This window comes from Caretta caretta, chromosome 3 (genome assembly GCF_965140235.1).
Source record: "Caretta caretta isolate rCarCar2 chromosome 3, rCarCar1.hap1, whole genome shotgun sequence".
NCBI lineage: Eukaryota > Metazoa > Chordata > Testudines > Cheloniidae > Caretta > Caretta caretta.
Genome location: NC_134208.1, coordinates 206282430 through 206299486, shown reverse-complemented (window position 1 = coordinate 206299486; position 17057 = coordinate 206282430). Strand labels below are relative to the sequence as shown.

Below are 17057 nucleotides of genomic sequence, written 5' to 3'. Positions count from 1 at the left end.
CAAAGAATATTTTAACTTTTTCATCTCCCTTTTTGGGGCTGTATTCGTTATACAGAGAACACCAGGCGTGCTGGGATTACGGCAGCATCTTTTTTTCACTTACATTCGTCAATCATTGTTGCGATGCAAAAGCTCATTTAGCGTCACGCTTTTTAAGATTGGAAACATGGGACAGCAGAGCGACTAGTTTCATGTGCCACATAGGATTTTTTTTTTTAATTAATCCGTGTAGCTGTCTCCCTGTGCTGCCAGAGTTTATGCCGCTTGGGGGAGGGGGGGGAGTTTCAACAGCTCTGTGTATGGGGCAGAAACACGCTTGTCCTCTGCGGGTGCTGGGAGGCTACTGCCCCTGCCCAAAGGAGCGTATGCCCCACGCAGCAGCGTCCATGGGCAGTAGCTGGCCCGCTCCTTGACGGCCGGGGCCTTCTCTTTGTTCCTGCGGCTGCACTTCGGTCCAGGTTGTGCTCGCGGCCGCTCGGCACTCTGCAGCGTGGGTGCATTTTAAACAACGGCCGGGAAGCGCGTCCCTCCGAGCCCACCCTGCCAGCTCCCTTTCGGGGGTGCCTGGTGACTCTCGCCCGAAATCAGCATCCGCTAGGGCCCGCTCCCTGCGTAACTCGCAATGGGCGCCGGCCCCGTGCTCGCCCAGGCGCGGACATGTTTTTTCCTGAGGAGTGAGGCGGTGACAGCGGACAAGCACCCCGCGGAGAAGGGCGTCGCGGCGGCTGCCCCGGCTCGTTAAACAGGCCCGGGGGGCGGCGTGTGAAGGAGGGATGCCGCTGAGCGGCGAGAGGAGCGCCGCCCCCGGTCATGGTTCCCCTTCTCGCCCCCCCGCGGCCATCGCAGGATGCCGGGCAGCGCCCGCGAGCCCGGCGCCGGCCCGTCCCAGGCCCGGGCGCGAGACGACACCTGGCCGGAGCGCCTCAGCCCGGCTCCGTGCCTGGCTTCAGCTTTCCCGCCTTGGGCGCTCGCCTGCCGATTGGCTGGCTGCGCAGCCCAGCGCCGGCGGCCATTGGTCAGCTGGTTGCCGAGGCGCCTCCAGCCAGGGAGTTAACCCCGCAGCTGCTGGGTCACGAGGCTGCCCACTGGCGCGCCCCCCTCCCCCCGCCACAATGCACCTTCTGGCCGGCCGCGCGGGCCATGAACAATTCAGCAGCCACACGGCGATCTCCAGCCCCCACCGGCCATCTGCCAGCGGGGCGGGGGCTGCCGGCCCAGCCCCCCCGGCCCGCAAGGGAGCCGGCCTCCAACCCCTGCCCCCGCGCAGCCAAACTGCGGCTGCTCCTGGCGAAGCCACCAGGAGCCCGGCCAGGCCCGGATCAAATCAACACGAACTAGGCATGGCTGATGGGAGCGGGCTTTTATTGTTGAAAAGCCAGGCCAGCTTTGCATAGGAATGGCTGGGCCTGGGCCTGATGGTTCCTGCTGAATGGAGAATCCGAGGCCCGCTCCACCTACTGGAGAACTGAAAGAGAACATTTCATGGTGCTTGCTGAATGCAGCCTCAGGCTGGAAGCCATCTCAGTGCTCCCTAAGAGAGGGGCTGGGAGTCAGGGGCCCTATGGATTAAGAGTGAAAAGCGAGCCTCATTTAGCCAAGCATAACTAAACAATCCCTGGCCATGCATACATAGGCAGGTGGTAATTATTGTAGTTCAGATAACTGAGGATGCTTCCCTCCACCAGTCTCTTGTAGATATTTTGCTGAAAGAACCTTTTGAGGTATTGCTTTGGTTTTTCAGAAAGAATGAGTTCGCCATCCACTATCTGGTGAACAAGCTGGTCCAGTGATGGAAGGCCATCCACCTGTAAAAGACAGGAATAAGCTGAAAAAGCAGCATTGACTTGACAAAACATTGTGGGCAGGTATAGCTACACTAGCTTCTACGACAATAAAACAGGCAGGCTGGATATGCACACACATTTCCAAACAGCACTAGAGAAACAAATACATGTAACAGAACTCAATGGTTTGTACAACTGGATGGACTTAGTTCAGCAACAGTCTTCAAGGCTCAGGCACCAGATACATTAGGATTTGTTGATATTAGGCCGCTCGTTTGAGGCAGACACTGAAGCCTGCCTTTCACCCTTCATTCTCCCTGGCAACAAATATAGAGACAGCTGGTCGCCACATTCCTTGGATGAGGAAGGGGGTGTTTGGTGGCAATAGCTATCAGGAACGCAGTGGAAGGATTATCACACTGTGGCAGTGCGGTGACACTAATGGCTCAAAGGACACTTTGATAAGACCATAAATTTAGGTGTTAATTTAATCTTTTGGTCTGAAAATTCTCACCTATTTACAGTTCAAAAGGCTTCTGTGTGTGTGTATAGACAGATATACATATAATGTGTGTACGAAGTCTGACAAATGTTTGAGCAAGAAACAACAATTTCAGTATTTGAACTTCTTAGAAATTGAATTTCCAGACACAGTTCTGGTGCTCAGATAGTTCAGAACGGTTTATGTTTTTAAATGTCGAATCTGCAAGCAACGTGTGGCCTGATTTTCCAATCAACCCCAGCTGCCATGTGAAAACCAGGTTAGTGGTTCTTATTGAAGACAAGTGCCTTTGCTTGGAAAGCTCATACTGCACATGTGTACTATACAATTTTCTATTAATACTTTAACAGCTGGGGCTAGATTCACAAAAGGACTCAGGTACCTAGCTGCAACTTTAGGTGCCTAAAACCCAGAATATGGCCTGAGTGGGATTCACAAAATCCCTGCTCAACTACCACTGCACCTTGTAGGAGCCTAAACTCACTTGGCACCTAAAGTTTCGTGATAAACATTCCTAGGCACCTATTTTGCTCCGTCTGTGCATGCACACTACAGCTCTGCTCTAGATGTCTGGACGCTTCAGCCCCAAAGCAACGCATGAATTGGGGGGAAGGTAAGTGTTCCTCTGCTTACCTCCTCTGTGGGACCCCATCTGTAAAGCAGACTAAGAACTTGCCTACCAGATCAGGCCTCTATATGCGAGCTTACATAAAATGGCTTGGGGAGGACCTCCCTCATAACTTTTAGCCCCATGGCTGAAGTACTCATCTGGGAGTTGACTCTTCACCTAAGGGGGAAAGATGGCATTTGAACAGGTATCCACAACCTCTTAGGTGAGTACCCTAACTACGGGGCTAGAGGATATTGTGATGTGAGACTCCCTGAGTCTCTCCTGTTGAAGTTGTTCTTATGGAGAAATAATAAAAGAATCACTGGACCAGAGCGAGAGCGTATACAAGAACGAAGAATAACTCTGGAGCCTGGTGGTCAGAGCACACACCTGACAGCTGGAAGACTTAGGATCAAGTCTCCCACCTCCAATTACTTTTAAAATTATTTATTCACAGTGCAGCAGCTTCAACAGGAGAGACTGAGGGAACCCAACACCAGAATATCCCATAACCCAGTGGTAAGGGCTTGCACCTGAGATGTGGGGAATCCCTTTGAAGTGGGAGATTTCCACATCTCAGGTGAGTACCCTGACCTCTGGGCTTAAAGTTATGAGAGATGTTCTCTATTCTCCTGTCCCCTTCCAGCTTCTTGTACAATCAGCATAGGTGCCTAACTCCAGGACAGGGTGTGTAGCTGAGAAACCCAAGCAGAAGGAGGTGCCTCTCTAGATTTAGGTGCCAAATTTGCTGAGAAGGGAGGGGCTGAGGACACACCCCTCTCCCTGGCATCTCCCATTGGCTAGTTTAGGCAAGAGACACCCAGCATGCTGGCTTTTGTGAATCCATTCTGAGGCACCTTCTCCCTCCTTTCACGGGAAGCCTAGGTGCCAAACCCAGGTTTGTGAATCCCAGCAATTTTCTAGCTGCCCTTCAGGTTAAATGTAGTAATACTCAGCATCACCATGCCTCAGTTTTTTTGTGAATCTAGCCCTGGATGGAGGTGCAAAACCTCAGCTCTATCATCTGCAAGTCTACGTAGCTGGAGCGCTGCATGTTGAAATAAATACATGTTTGGGATCCTACAAAATGGGTAAATATTCAAAGCATGATCGGCTTTTGAAGATGAAGAACATCCTGTGCAAGACACTCAAATAAATACAATGTTATGGTTGAGAATTTAAACACGCAAGTTCACAGACATGGTCCACACAATGATTCTAACTTGGCTCTTATGCATGTCTTAGTTTCTCTTACTGTATGTCTTGTTACATTTTAATTGAGTTCCATTTTCTATGGTAATCAGAACTTAAAATTCCTGACTTTTGTAGTTTACAATCTCAACTATAACAATGCTAGTTAAACATTTTTACTTATTATGTTACTTATTTTTGCATTTGACTGAACATTTATTTGAATGCCTTGGTCAACTGGAATATGAGCAACAGGTAGTAAAGGTCCTGATCCTCCTGCTCCCAAATTATATAATGACAATTTAAAAGACACTTGATATATTCCAACAGTGCAGTATGTATTTATTAAGCACTTGACAGCGTGCTCAGTATTGTACAAACAGACATAGGAGATACATATTTACTAAACTTAGTGTTTCTAAATATCAGAATCTGTGTGAAGGGAATTAGAATAAAAACAGACAAAGGGAATGACAAATGTGCATTCACCCTGTCAGATATAGGACCTGATCTTGTAAACCCTCTCTCATGTGAGTAATCCTGATTCATAGGAGTAGTCCCAGTGATCTCAACAGGACTACTTGCGTGTGTGTGTCATGACTAACTCATAAGAGACAGTTTGCATGACGGATTCAGTAATCCTGAAATACGTAAGACACCATTTCCAGGCTGTCCATAGACAATAAAACAGATAGCACATAAGAGATAAGCTGTTCACATTACAATACAGGAAGCACTGCTGAAACAGGGCAGAAAATCACTACCTTCAGGCACAATTTTTTCCTTAGAATTTAATTTTCTGTTCTTTGTAAGTTGTTTTCAAGAAAATCTAAAAATAATACTTCACTTAAGTACTCTTCATATTATGACAACAGAAGAGACAATACTATCTAGCACCTTTGTATTTTATTTTAACCTTTCCTAGAGACTAGTGTGATGTTACCTCAATACACAGTTAACAATTTTGTATGGTAATTGCAGCAATCCATTAAAAAGTAGTGCAGGAATATAGAATTTCGATATGTAAAACAGAAGCGAAGGGGGTATGTGGAGGGATACGGTAGAATGGCACTAAACCACCCACTAGGCAGCAGCAAGCTTTAGATTGTAGAGAAAAAATTCTGTTTAGAGACAATTATATGTTTACAACTTTGTCTTTAGGGACTGATCCAAAGTCCACTGAATCAAGTGGCAGCCTGTCCATTGGCTTCAATGGGTTTTGAGTCAGACACTTGGAGAGGAAAAAATGGAGAAATTACTATGAATTTATGCTCAGGTCAACAGTGCAAATGACATTAGCAAATGTCTTAATTTCTCCCCATCCCTATATTTGGGAATTTCATCTATCACTGAAAAGCCATTCTGTGTTACTTTATCAGCTACGTAGCTTGTGGCCATAGGTACTTATAGAAAGATTTACATCTCACAGGATCTGAAATTTTAGGATGGTTCGTATGGTGCTTTTATATCATTATGCAAAAAAATGAACAAAACTGTATGGAAAGCAGTGTTAACTAAAGAAATGGGAATTCCAAGTCTCAGTGGCAAGTTTGCACTAGAAAACATATAAGGGGTATAAAAATGCTGCATAAGAAAATGGAGCAAGGTAAACGATGAAAAAAACATTACCAGCAACTTTGAGATTTGTAAAAATAATTAAAATGAGCAATTTCCAGTATTTACTGAATCTCCCTTATGCTGCATAGACTATGTCTATTTAGGCTTTCCAAAGTGAGTAATTAAACAGAAAAAAGTGAAATTTAAGGCAGAATATGGGAGCAAAAAAAAAAAAAGAAGTGCTCAACAATAACGAATTACTCCAATAATAAAATGCAATTGCGAGTCATTTTTCTTACCTGGCTGGATATTAGGATTTGGCGCAGTTCTTTCTTAAGATCAATAAACCGATCATGATAGATGGCCATGGACCAAGGTTCCCTGAAATAGCTGGTTGAAAAAGAAGAAATTTAGTTATCCAGTGAACCTCTCATTAACCACTAATAAAGTATTTACCTGCTTTTTTGCTTTTATAAATTACAGTTCTGGACCCATCATGATCGTTTGTTCATAAAATGCCTCCCGTAACAGCATGGTCAATCAATTCTTTTAATGGATGTTCCTGATGTACAGCCAGCTTCAGTAATTACATTTAAAGTGGCTTAATTCAGAGCTGTGGCAAGACCCAGTGAAGAATCCTGATTTTATCAGAATTTAAAAGCCTGAAGACCTGTAAAGAACGGTGTCTCCATTATCTGTCCTCATTTGAGAAAAGCAGATTGCAGGATTAACTGAACTCCTGCATAAACAAATTAAATTTGTGTAGACAATGACACAAATGTTGTTCATCATTAAGGTTTCTGGATTAATAAAGGCCAGAAAAACAGGCCACCACAGTGTTGCAATATGTTCTTTCTACTAGTGCACTAAAGCTAAATTGAATCTATCTTAAGAGGAACTATCTTAACATTTATATTATATCTATTGACAGAAAGCATTCATTACACTTTTTCTGTGAAAAGTTAGAAAACTGTAAGTATTTATTTATCTTTAAGGCCATAACAAGATATATAAGTAGATACTGTAAATGCAGCTAGAGGCAACTGGATGACACAGAAAATGGCTGTTTATTTCTATTTCCTATATAACGAAAAATAATTGTGGTGGTGTCAATAATCTTTAGATTACACGAGGTATATTCTCTGCTTGATGTGTGCATGCAATTCTCATTAATGTTAATGGAAGTTAAAAGGACCCACTGAAGAAAGAATAGGACCAAAAGAATCAGTGTAACTTATTATTAAACTGGGTACCAGATAAATAGGGCCTGATCCTGCAAACACTTACGCAAATCCTTAACTTTGCTCATTTCAGTCATCTCACTGATGTTAAGCATGTGCATGTTTGCAAAATTATGACCACAGTCCTTAGACGTGAACAGTGTCATTGGAAGCGTGTAGTCTATTCACATCAGTGGGATTGCTCTCATGAATAAGCAATATTGCATGTGTAACTCTGATGGGATTTGGCCTAATGTCCTTACAATAAATATATTAATTTCTAAAATAAACACTCAAATTACATAATTTTAATGACAATTTCCACAGAAAACCAGCATTCAGTTGCTTTCTAAAAGGAAGCCAACCTTTTATAAATGTTGAATTGTGATATTTCCTATCAGCAACTTTTCTATAAATAAAAGCTTCATTGGACTTCAGATATTAATGACTCAATCAACACCACAGTATGTAACTAACAGAGCTGTTCTAATTCTTCACCACACCCATCCACTTGGGTGTTATACCCCCATCTCCTTCCCTCCGGGTGTTTCTTTAGATGGTAAGCCCTCTGGATAAGGGCTTGTCTCTTTTCTGTGTTTGTACAACACCCAGCACAATAGGGCCTCAAACAGAATGAAGGACATTTCCACAATATAAATATTTACTGCCACTGCTATTCATCTTTACCTTTCCATTTTGACAGACATAGGAGCATCTTGCAGCACACTGCTAGCACATTACCAAGACTGATTTCATCTCTATATTTGGGGCTGAAATCTTACAAAAGCTGAACTCAGCTCTAAGAGCCGCTTTTAAAAATGTACTTTAAAATGTATTTATCATATCTCTATAAGATACATACATAGACATGAAGAGTTTCCCAAAACATTTAAACAACTAACTCATCTCAAAACATTTTCCATTTAATGTCAACAGTTAGATGGCAAAGCAAGATAGGAGGGGCACAAGAAAAGATATACCAAGATAATTAAAGATGCTCACATTACACTGGCATGCATGGCCCTGTAGCCAGATATTTTTCCTGTATTTTCACCTGGCATCTTAGTTTTAGTTGTGCAATTATTACTGGTAAATCTGTTTTAACAGAGAAATAGCCATTGAGCAGGAAATAGTGATCTAAGCACAGACCTGGGAGCCTGGAATTCCCACGTTTTAATTCTGGCCCTGACATGGATTTCATCTTGTGATTGAGGCTAGTCTTTTAAACACCCTGCCTTTATGAAACTGCTTACATACCTCACTGAGATGTTATGAGGATTAAATGATGTGTGTACAATGCTTTGAGGATACTGAGTATTATTGTTATTACCAGTTCAGCTGATAACTACATCTTCAGATACTCATACTTGTACAGTTCATCACAGCATTTCCAAATTTCGGAGCTTAAGGCCTGAAATTTTTCACCAACCTGCAGTATTTGGCTCAAATAAAAATGTGTTTACTCTGGAAGTGGACAATTTCTTGTCTATGTTTTCAAACCTGGTTGTACAGGGGTTACTAATAGCCAGCTATTTAATACAAAATTTCCTTTACCTTATTTCAAATGGAGAAATGCAACCATTACAGAGTGTTTTAATATATAAGCAATTCTCTTCCCTTTCTGGCAGTGCATATTTATCCTTAAGACACAATCACCTTTCTAACAACCATATTTAGATTTACTTTCTCAGAATACAACACATGTTCCATTAAATTGAAGTTTAATAATGAAAACGATTCACTTGAAGCCAAACCAACAAGTTGACTTTCTTTGGCTCATTTTAAATTTTATTACCACTTCAACAGTAGTCCCTAAGGGCAAGCTGTAGAAAGCTTGAAAGTATAATGCTCTTCAGTGTACAAGATGAACCTGGCATGCTACCAACAGAAGCTCAGAGGCTCCTCAACTATCATGAGAACAGCATCTGCCACATGTGTTTGCACCATTTAGTCTTTCATAACCTGCCAAAATGATCAAGCTAAATATGTACAAGATGACTGTTTGCCAGGGGCATAACCGATTTTAAAACATGGTCACTTCTTAAGGGGGGATCCCCTGCTGGTAGGCTTTTATATCTATAGAAGCTATCATTGGAAGGCATTTGTAACTAGATGGGGCGAAATGGTCTCCTTTTGAAGACAATATGTGACATCCTTTTTGTTGCTAGGAAGCTGTTCTCTCCTTTCATTGACAAACAATACATAAAGTCTGTTCTGCCTCATCTGTGATGTGTAACCTATATTAGATGAAGGGGAGAAAAAAGAAAATTATCTACTGGCATCCTATGCAATAGGAGTTGAATCTTTTTAATTTAAAGGGGGGGGGCACATGATAAAAATGAGCAGATAAAGTTGGCCAATCTTGGGAAATAATAATGTGGTATTTCTGAAATCTGCATGTAAATAGATTCCCTTCCAAAACCCATCTATTTTTAGTCTCCAGACTCTTATTTAATGTACTGCTATACACCACTTTCATATGACAATGTTTTTTTCAAGAATTCTGAAGCAGCAGTAGCTCTCTGATGCTTACTGGTACTTTAAAAAAAAAGAAATGAGGACAGCACACTGACCCTTGTCCGCACTTGCACCACTTAAGTCATCCACACCATCCAAAACATAAGATCTTTCCTTGGATGTGAACATGTAAAAAAAAAATATCTAAAGACTTTGAAAGTTGTGAGGTACTTTTACACTGAGAATGCCAAGCTCAGCATCCACAACAAGAAACCATGACAGAAATAATTAAAGGGTTAATAAGAACTTTATCACATCAAAAAAGTCCCATGACATCTGAGTAATGGGCAACTGTAGTGAATGATAAAAAAAGAGAATAGGAACTACAGATCTCTCAACAGAGCCCATATTCTGCCAGGCACAGGTTATTAGCCATTTAGGCATACTCCGAAAAAGGAATATAGACATGACACTCATTTTTACCACCCACTGCTGCACTGAAAGATGAGCCCCTCTTTCAGGAAAATTAAACCAATCACATCCCCACCACAAACCCACCATAAGTTGTTAAAGATCTGTCCAAAATGAGCAATCATGCAGAGTAGATAGTATAATGTTGTGAAGTCTTGTGATTTTCACCATGAATTTTGTGATAGTTTGTGTTTCTCTTCGTCTCAGCTGCTGGACTTCCATGAGTGTGGAAGAATTTTAGCTTTCATTAAATAAGTAAATAAAAAAAGGAAAATAGCCATCATAGTCGTAGAGAAAAGCTTGAAAATATGACTCAAGTGTATTATAAAGACACACACACACACACAAAAGGTAAAAAAAAAGTACCCAATATTCATTACATTTTAAAATCTCATGATTTTTAAGCCAATCTGTGTGTGTGTGTGTATGTGTCTGTGTCCCAACTTATAGTTTTTTAACACTGATGTTGTAAGGCTATGTAGATTTTCTTAATATGATATAGCCCCTCCTTTTTCACATACTTCAATGAACAGTAGTATATTTAACAATGTTGGCATTTAAAGTGTCATCAGTGGCATCTGAGTTAGCACCAACTGTAATGAATATGGCAGTTCGTACTTCAGCGCTATAGTTTCAGACTCCCTGGCAAACACTGCTGCACACTTAGGTCATGCTTTCAAGGTTTTCTTCACAACCAGAACAGACAAAAATGTACCTAAAAAAAAGCAAGCAAGCAAGCAGGGATTCTGGAGGACAGCTGAGGGGCCCTTTTGTCCCCCAAGCTGGCTTGTCTTTGAGGTACACCCTACACTTTGGGAATGGCTGACTTACTGACCCATTAAACTACCCAGGAAAAACCTCTTCCTTCTGGTGAGTTTATTAAATGATCTGAATTTTGTGTCTGTTGAGACAGTTTTTTTTCTAGAATAGAATCATGTTAATATAATTTAAACAAATGTAGAAAACAACCTGTATAGATAAATACTATAAGATTTCTACCATTGCTATATTGCCTTATGCTACCGATTTTTTGGCTCTGCTCTCAGATGAGACCAAGGAGTGTGTGTGGTGATGGCTGGTGGCTTTTCAAAGGCACAAAGGGTAGTTAGGCACCCAGTTCCTGCCAAGAATCAATTGGGTCTGGGTACGTAACTGCCGTTTGAAAATATTGGCACAAGTTACCACTATGCTTGCAGCTAGAGTTATTTATCCATGGTGACAGAGAGTCCCCGCTTGGTGTTCAGTTGTCCACTTAAAAAAACCTTTTATAATAGCAGCAATAATAAAACCAAATTAAAGTAAAAAGCAAGGGTCTGTTATTTTCTTATTCCTACTCCCGCTCTCCCCACTCTTCCCTCCAGCTTCCCACACACCCAATTCTCTTTATTTCAGAATCCTAACAAATTTATCACTCAGGACAAATTTGTCTGGGTGTGTTTGGGTGTCATAATTCACTGTCTAAAACAGCAGGATTAGTCTGGATCTCTTGACGTTGACTTTCATATCTTTATAAAAGGCAGTCTCATTGGAAGAATCTCATGTTTAAGCTGTGAATCGACCATTAATACAATAAAATGCCCCCCTTTTAGGGTCAGCCACAACAGTATGGTTCACTAAGGACCTGACCAAACTCCACTGAACTCTATGGGAGTCTTTCCACTGATTTCAGTGGGATGTGGATCAGGCCCTAAATATTCTCAACTTCCTCACTTAGCACTCCAAGTATGCCAATAGATGACTGGCACATCAGAGCCCCAAACTCTGAGGTTGTTAATGTACTTAGGAGTACTTTTCCTCTGTTTTAAATTGGGATTAAGGAGGAACACAGAAAAATCCATATTTCAACCAACTCAGGTGTTGCTCTTCAAAGGAGCCATACTAGCTTTGCACTTTAGATCAGCTCAGCTTCCAGGCTGCTATAGTTTACATCAGCCACTCACACCAACTTTATGCAGTTAGTCAGATAGAGAGTACGTGCAGGGTAGACTGTTGTTCCGTTTTGGAGCATAACACTCAGCTCACAGAACCAGCTAGCATAACTGAAATAGAAGTTTATAGTGGGTGTAGTTCCTGGGTGGTAAAGTTTAACGCCCACACCACTGGGCATGGCTGCCTATACAGAGTGCAATTCAGTGGACAGCCAAGCAAGATTTTTTTAAAAAGTTTTAACCATATTTTTGACAAAAATTGGATTTTTAAAATACAGTAAATATGCAAAACCTGGCTGATCAGGTACATCTTGGAGATACTATATCAGTTCTCAAATGTTCAGAATTTGAAATAACCCAAAATATTCCAAGCAATTTTCCTCACCTGTTTATACGCCGTAAGCCTATAATTATACGGTACCATTTATGGAAATCATCGTTGTTCTGACATGCAGCCTTTCAAGATTGGCAAGGCTTGATCTAGGAGGTGGGATGTAGCCAGGTGAATAGTAGTGGGTCTGCCAGACCCTTCTCACTGGTGGAAAGTAAAACCCCCCAAATGTTGGAGTGTGCCATCACTCTTATACACTCTGCTTCCCCCACTTCCCAGTGTTATCACTGGACATTTGGTATGACAAACACCTGTGCTGTTGCAACAAATCTTGGCCTGAACTGACTGACACATGTGGCCGTTATTCATATAGGCTGGCCAGCTCATATTGGCTCAAATGTAAATTGTGATTATTAAGTAAAAAAATAGCTCGACTTGCACATGGAAATAGCAAATTTCACTTGAGAGCACTGCAGGGGAAATTTTATTGTGTTCAAAATCATTTGGTTGCCTTTGTAGTGAATGATATTTTCCATTTTTTTATGCTAGTGACCACTCAAAGTATTCATCACTACTGCAATGTGTTTAAAGATAACAAGCACATTTCGAGCTACCGCAGGTGCTACAGCAATCTGTATAGTGGGGGTGCTGAGAGCTGTTGAACCAAACTGTAAACCCTGTATATGATGGAAACCACTTCCAGCCAGGGGGTGTGGTAGCACCCCAGCACTTCTAGTTTCAGCACGTATGGAAGCTACGTGGTAAACTTTTGCATGGGGGCTTTTGTTAGTCTCATCAAGACATTACTTAGAACCTCTACAGTTGAGCTATAGGGTTGGCAAAGTTTTAGGTATGGCTTGGGAGTCATTGGCATTTAGCTGAAGAACAGCTGCATGGAAAGATGGAAGTTAGCTGGTGCAGAGAAGGAAGTGTTTCAAAGCACTCACAATGTCCATAACTTCGCCCTTTATCAAGGTGGCTGCCTTACAATCATCAAGATGGATCATAATCATAGTGTCTTTCTGCATTCCTTGTAGTTATCCAAATAGCTACAGCTGCTAAAAATGCCCACCTAGAGCTGGTCAGAAGACTGTGTCCTATCCCATCAGACTCTAGGCTTAAATATTGTAGCTCATTTCTAGGAAGGACATTTCTGACCCTTCAAGAATTTCAAGTTTAGAATGCAGCAGCTCAGCTATTCAGCAACACACCACTGGTTATTATCTTTTGGATGACATATACAGCTCTATTTAATCTGAAGCATTCATTGTATTAGACCCATAGGTTATCATTAGGTTGCCCCCCAGCTATGTATGTTTTCGCATTGACACTAAGTGCCATATTTAAATAGTTAAAGCCTTTGCTCAGTTGCAAGGACATTTAAGAAGCACAAGAGGAAAATTCTTATTCTGTCACAGAAAACATGGGCAAGTTTTATATGACATTTAGGCATGTACAACTATGTGCCTAACTTGAACATGTAATTGCCATAACTGCAGATGCACACAGAACATATGTGTATGCAAATGGCCATTTCTGGTAATTTCTGCACACAACTGTGTGTTATGAAGGTGCAGACACATTCATTAAGAGTGCAGGATATGTGTGCAATTTTGAAAATCTGGTCCTATAAATCTACTGAAAATCACATCTTCAGCAGCCGGTGCTGATCAGAATTATGGAAATGGGGTTACAACAAGTAGTGACATCAAAGGTGGCTGAAAATAAAAAACTCTGATCAAGATCTAGACTCAGAGACAGTCTGCATGAATAGAAAATAATGGAAGCTTGTAATGGTGACACATTAGATAACGATTTTTGATCTGTGAAAAATTACAAGTGACAATCACGAAAAAAAATCACGTTCCCTATATGCTGAGAACCAGCCTCTCCACACAGTAAAGGTTGGTTAAGTCTATGGTAGAGTATTATTTATGACTATACAAACAAAGAATTTAGCAACTACCTTCCAAAAGATGTCTTATTTTCAATGGAAGACGACTTTTTAAAAATCTTGCTAACAAACACCACATCCCGAAAAGTAAAAAAAGACAATTGTAAAAAGTACTCAAAAAGTCAACCCTGCTGGAAATAAATAGCAGGGTTACTGACCCTGATGTTGCTGGGCTTGTGGCATTGCGACTACAATTTAATTGACTGAAACTGAAGTTATTCAGTGAATCATATATGTGGAAGAAAGAGAGAGAGACTGACTTGTGAGATGCTGAATTACAATGAGATTACGATGAGACCAGAAAATGAAATTCACAGTGAAGAAAATAATACTGAAAATTTGCTACCAACCCCACCTGATTTAAATGAGATAAAAAGCTATATTGCATGGCTAAGCAAACAATAATATTAAATTGTCTATATACAAATTTTTAACTGGTTTTGTAATTTTTTTTTTTTACAGGGCTTGTAACTTATTTACAATCGTGGAACAAGAAAACAGAAGTACATTACAGCAGAACTACTGCAGGAGTACTGTTTAATTCCTTGCACAAAAACACTACTCATTGAACATTTATTTATCCATGTATTTCAGGTATTCCGTGGATAATTCAGAGATTTGGGACTCTGCTAGGGTGACCAGTTGTCCGGTTTTGGCATTGCTGACCAGGCCCTGTCCGTTTTGTGGCGCTGTGCAGCAGGGCTGGCAGGCTCTCTGCTAGCCACCATGACGTGCGGCTCCCGGGTCAGGAAGCAGACAGCATGTCCAGCTCCGAGCCTTAGGGGCTGCCACGGTGGGTGTGCATGCTGCCCGGTGCAGCTCCCATTGGCTGGGTCACTAGCAGGGGAGGAACTGTTGTGAGCGCTCAGCAGACAGCTGTTGAGGGGTCGCCTGGTGTGTGCCTCTCCCGCAGCTGCCCAGCCCTCTTCTCCTCACGCTCCTCTTGTGGCTGGGCTTGAGCTGCAGCACGTGCTCTGCAGCAAACCACGGTTTGTCACCCCATCACCAGCCCCCGGGAATTGGAGGTATGTGTATCCCTGTCTCCGAGTGCTGGGAATGGGGCTGCACCCCAATCCCCACCGACTGCATCCCTCCCCGTCCCAACCCCACCGCACCCGCATCCCCCGTCGCTGCATCCCTCCTGTCCCACCCCGACACACACACCCATCAAGGCATCCCTCCCTGTCCCAACCCCCCATCCCGTCCTGCTCCCCACACCTACCCATCCCAGCACCCCTTTCAGTTCTCTCCCACCCATCCTCTCCACCTCCCAGAGCCGCCCTCACCTCCCACAGCCCTGCACCTCATTCACCTCCATACACTGCTGCACTCCCATTATGTCCCTATACATCCCTGTGTCCCCCACATCCTCATGCACCTGTATCCTTCTGCCTCCGCCTGCATCCCCACCCACCCCACATACCCCCCACACCCACTCATCTCTCCTTCACTGCCTCCTCTCACCCCACCCTGTTCTCGTCTTTTGCCTCTTTCCCTCCCCATCCTCTTCTCTCCTCTCCCCCGCCAACATCTTTTCCCCTCCAGTCCACCCTCCTCCCTTCCTGGCTGAGTGATTTAGACAGCCCCTGGAAAAGTGTATGAAAAAGCATCACTGTGTAGGCAAGCGTGTGCATGCATGCATTGTATGTGTGTAAGAGATGGTCTCTGTGTAGGGAGGTGTGTGTATTGCCGCATGTGTGTATACCTGCGTGAATAAAACTTGCAGCCTAACTCTTTGACTTTTATTCCTTTTGCTGGCTTGCACACAAAAAAATTGATGACATAAAATATGTGTGTATTCATTTCATAACACATTTTTAAAAGAGAAGGGAAATCTAAATGTATTATTTCTTAAAAACTGAATGTTGTTGACTAGTAATTGCAGAAGAGCCAATGTATCGTACTTTTCTCCCCATCTTTGTCTAGCTACATTATAAACTCTTTGTTGCAGACTCTCTCTCTTTATGTCCAGCACCTGCCACCCTGGAGCCCTGATTTTAGTTGGGGTCTCTAGGCATTAAACAATCGTTGTAATAATAAATACTGTGGAAGTATATGGGTTAGTGCATGCTAGATGTGAACGCATGTGTATATCTGCATGTAGGTGCGGGAGTCAGTTTCTACAGATTTATTTATATAGGTATCTGGACAGGTGTCCATTTCTGTGGTTGTGCTCTATGGATTTGTATTTGGGCTTCAGGAGTGGGCCATCCATTGCTGCTGTGATAATGTGTGGTCCTAATTCCACACATACAATTACAATAACTTTAGTGGAAAAAAAACCATGGAGCTGGTTATGAAAAATGGGAAGAGGGGAGAGAAAGAATCATGAAAATCTTTGTGAAATTTCATTTTTTAAAAAATTATCCTTTTTGACTATTTTGCTGACAGCTCTGGTGTCCTTTAACAAATAAAACCTGAAATTAGCATAATATATCTGTCAAAACAATAAATATGTCTGTTTGGGCCTTGCAGTGAAAATGACCCTGTGAGCGAGGGTGGGGGAGAGCAAGCAACGGGGGGGGGGGGGAATGGAGTGAGTGGGCGGCGGTGCCTCTGGAAGAGGTGGGGCCTCGGGGAAGGGGCGGAGCAGTGTGCGGGGGAAGGGGCAGTGCAGTGCAATGGTGTTCAGTTTTCTGGAATTAGAAAATTGACAACCCTACATTCTGCTACTGTTGTCCTGATCCAAAGCCTAGTGAAATCAACAGAGATTACAGTTGACTTCAAGGGATATTCAACCAGGCCCTATGATTTACTTTATTGAAGCAGGATTACAAAATGATACAATTCACCAGTTGAGAGGAAGACATTTATTTCAAGCTTCTTTCAATGGGAATATAAAAATCAGAGAAGGAAATCTGCAGATATTTATAATTTTTTAAAAGAACACTGGGATTATTGTTAAACTGGCAATAATTCTGCTAAGAAATAGTTAAACATTTGATTTCAAATCCAACATGGATTTATTTGCATTTAAAATACTGTTATAATTTAATAATAGTACATAAGTACACTGCACTATAAGCCCAATCTTGTGATCCTCATTCAGGAA

At 42.3% G+C, this 17057-nt stretch overlaps 1 protein-coding gene and 1 long non-coding RNA gene across 5 annotated transcripts in view; one reads left to right on the top strand and one right to left on the bottom strand.

The window, feature by feature from the left end:
* Window positions 1–1345: 1345 nt before the first annotated feature.
* The window catches only part of CFAP61 (cilia and flagella associated protein 61), a 209177-nt gene continuing 193465 nt past the window's right edge, over window positions 1346–17057 (bottom strand). For all 4 annotated transcript variants that reach the window (XM_048842440.2, XM_075127270.1, XM_075127267.1 and 1 more), the window contains 2 exons: window positions 5944–6034; window positions 1346–1805 (listed from right to left, as the gene is read on the bottom strand). In XM_048842440.2, the coding sequence (XP_048698397.1) occupies window positions 1605–1805; window positions 5944–6034 (292 nt within the window). In that variant the 3' untranslated portion in view covers window positions 1346–1604. The remainder of the gene's footprint in view (window positions 1806–5943; window positions 6035–17057) is intronic.
* Window positions 1644–16437, top strand: LOC142071664 (uncharacterized). Its single transcript, XR_012667886.1, has 2 exons — window positions 1644–2545; window positions 14468–16437. It is a non-coding gene; the product is annotated as an uncharacterized LOC142071664 (long non-coding RNA).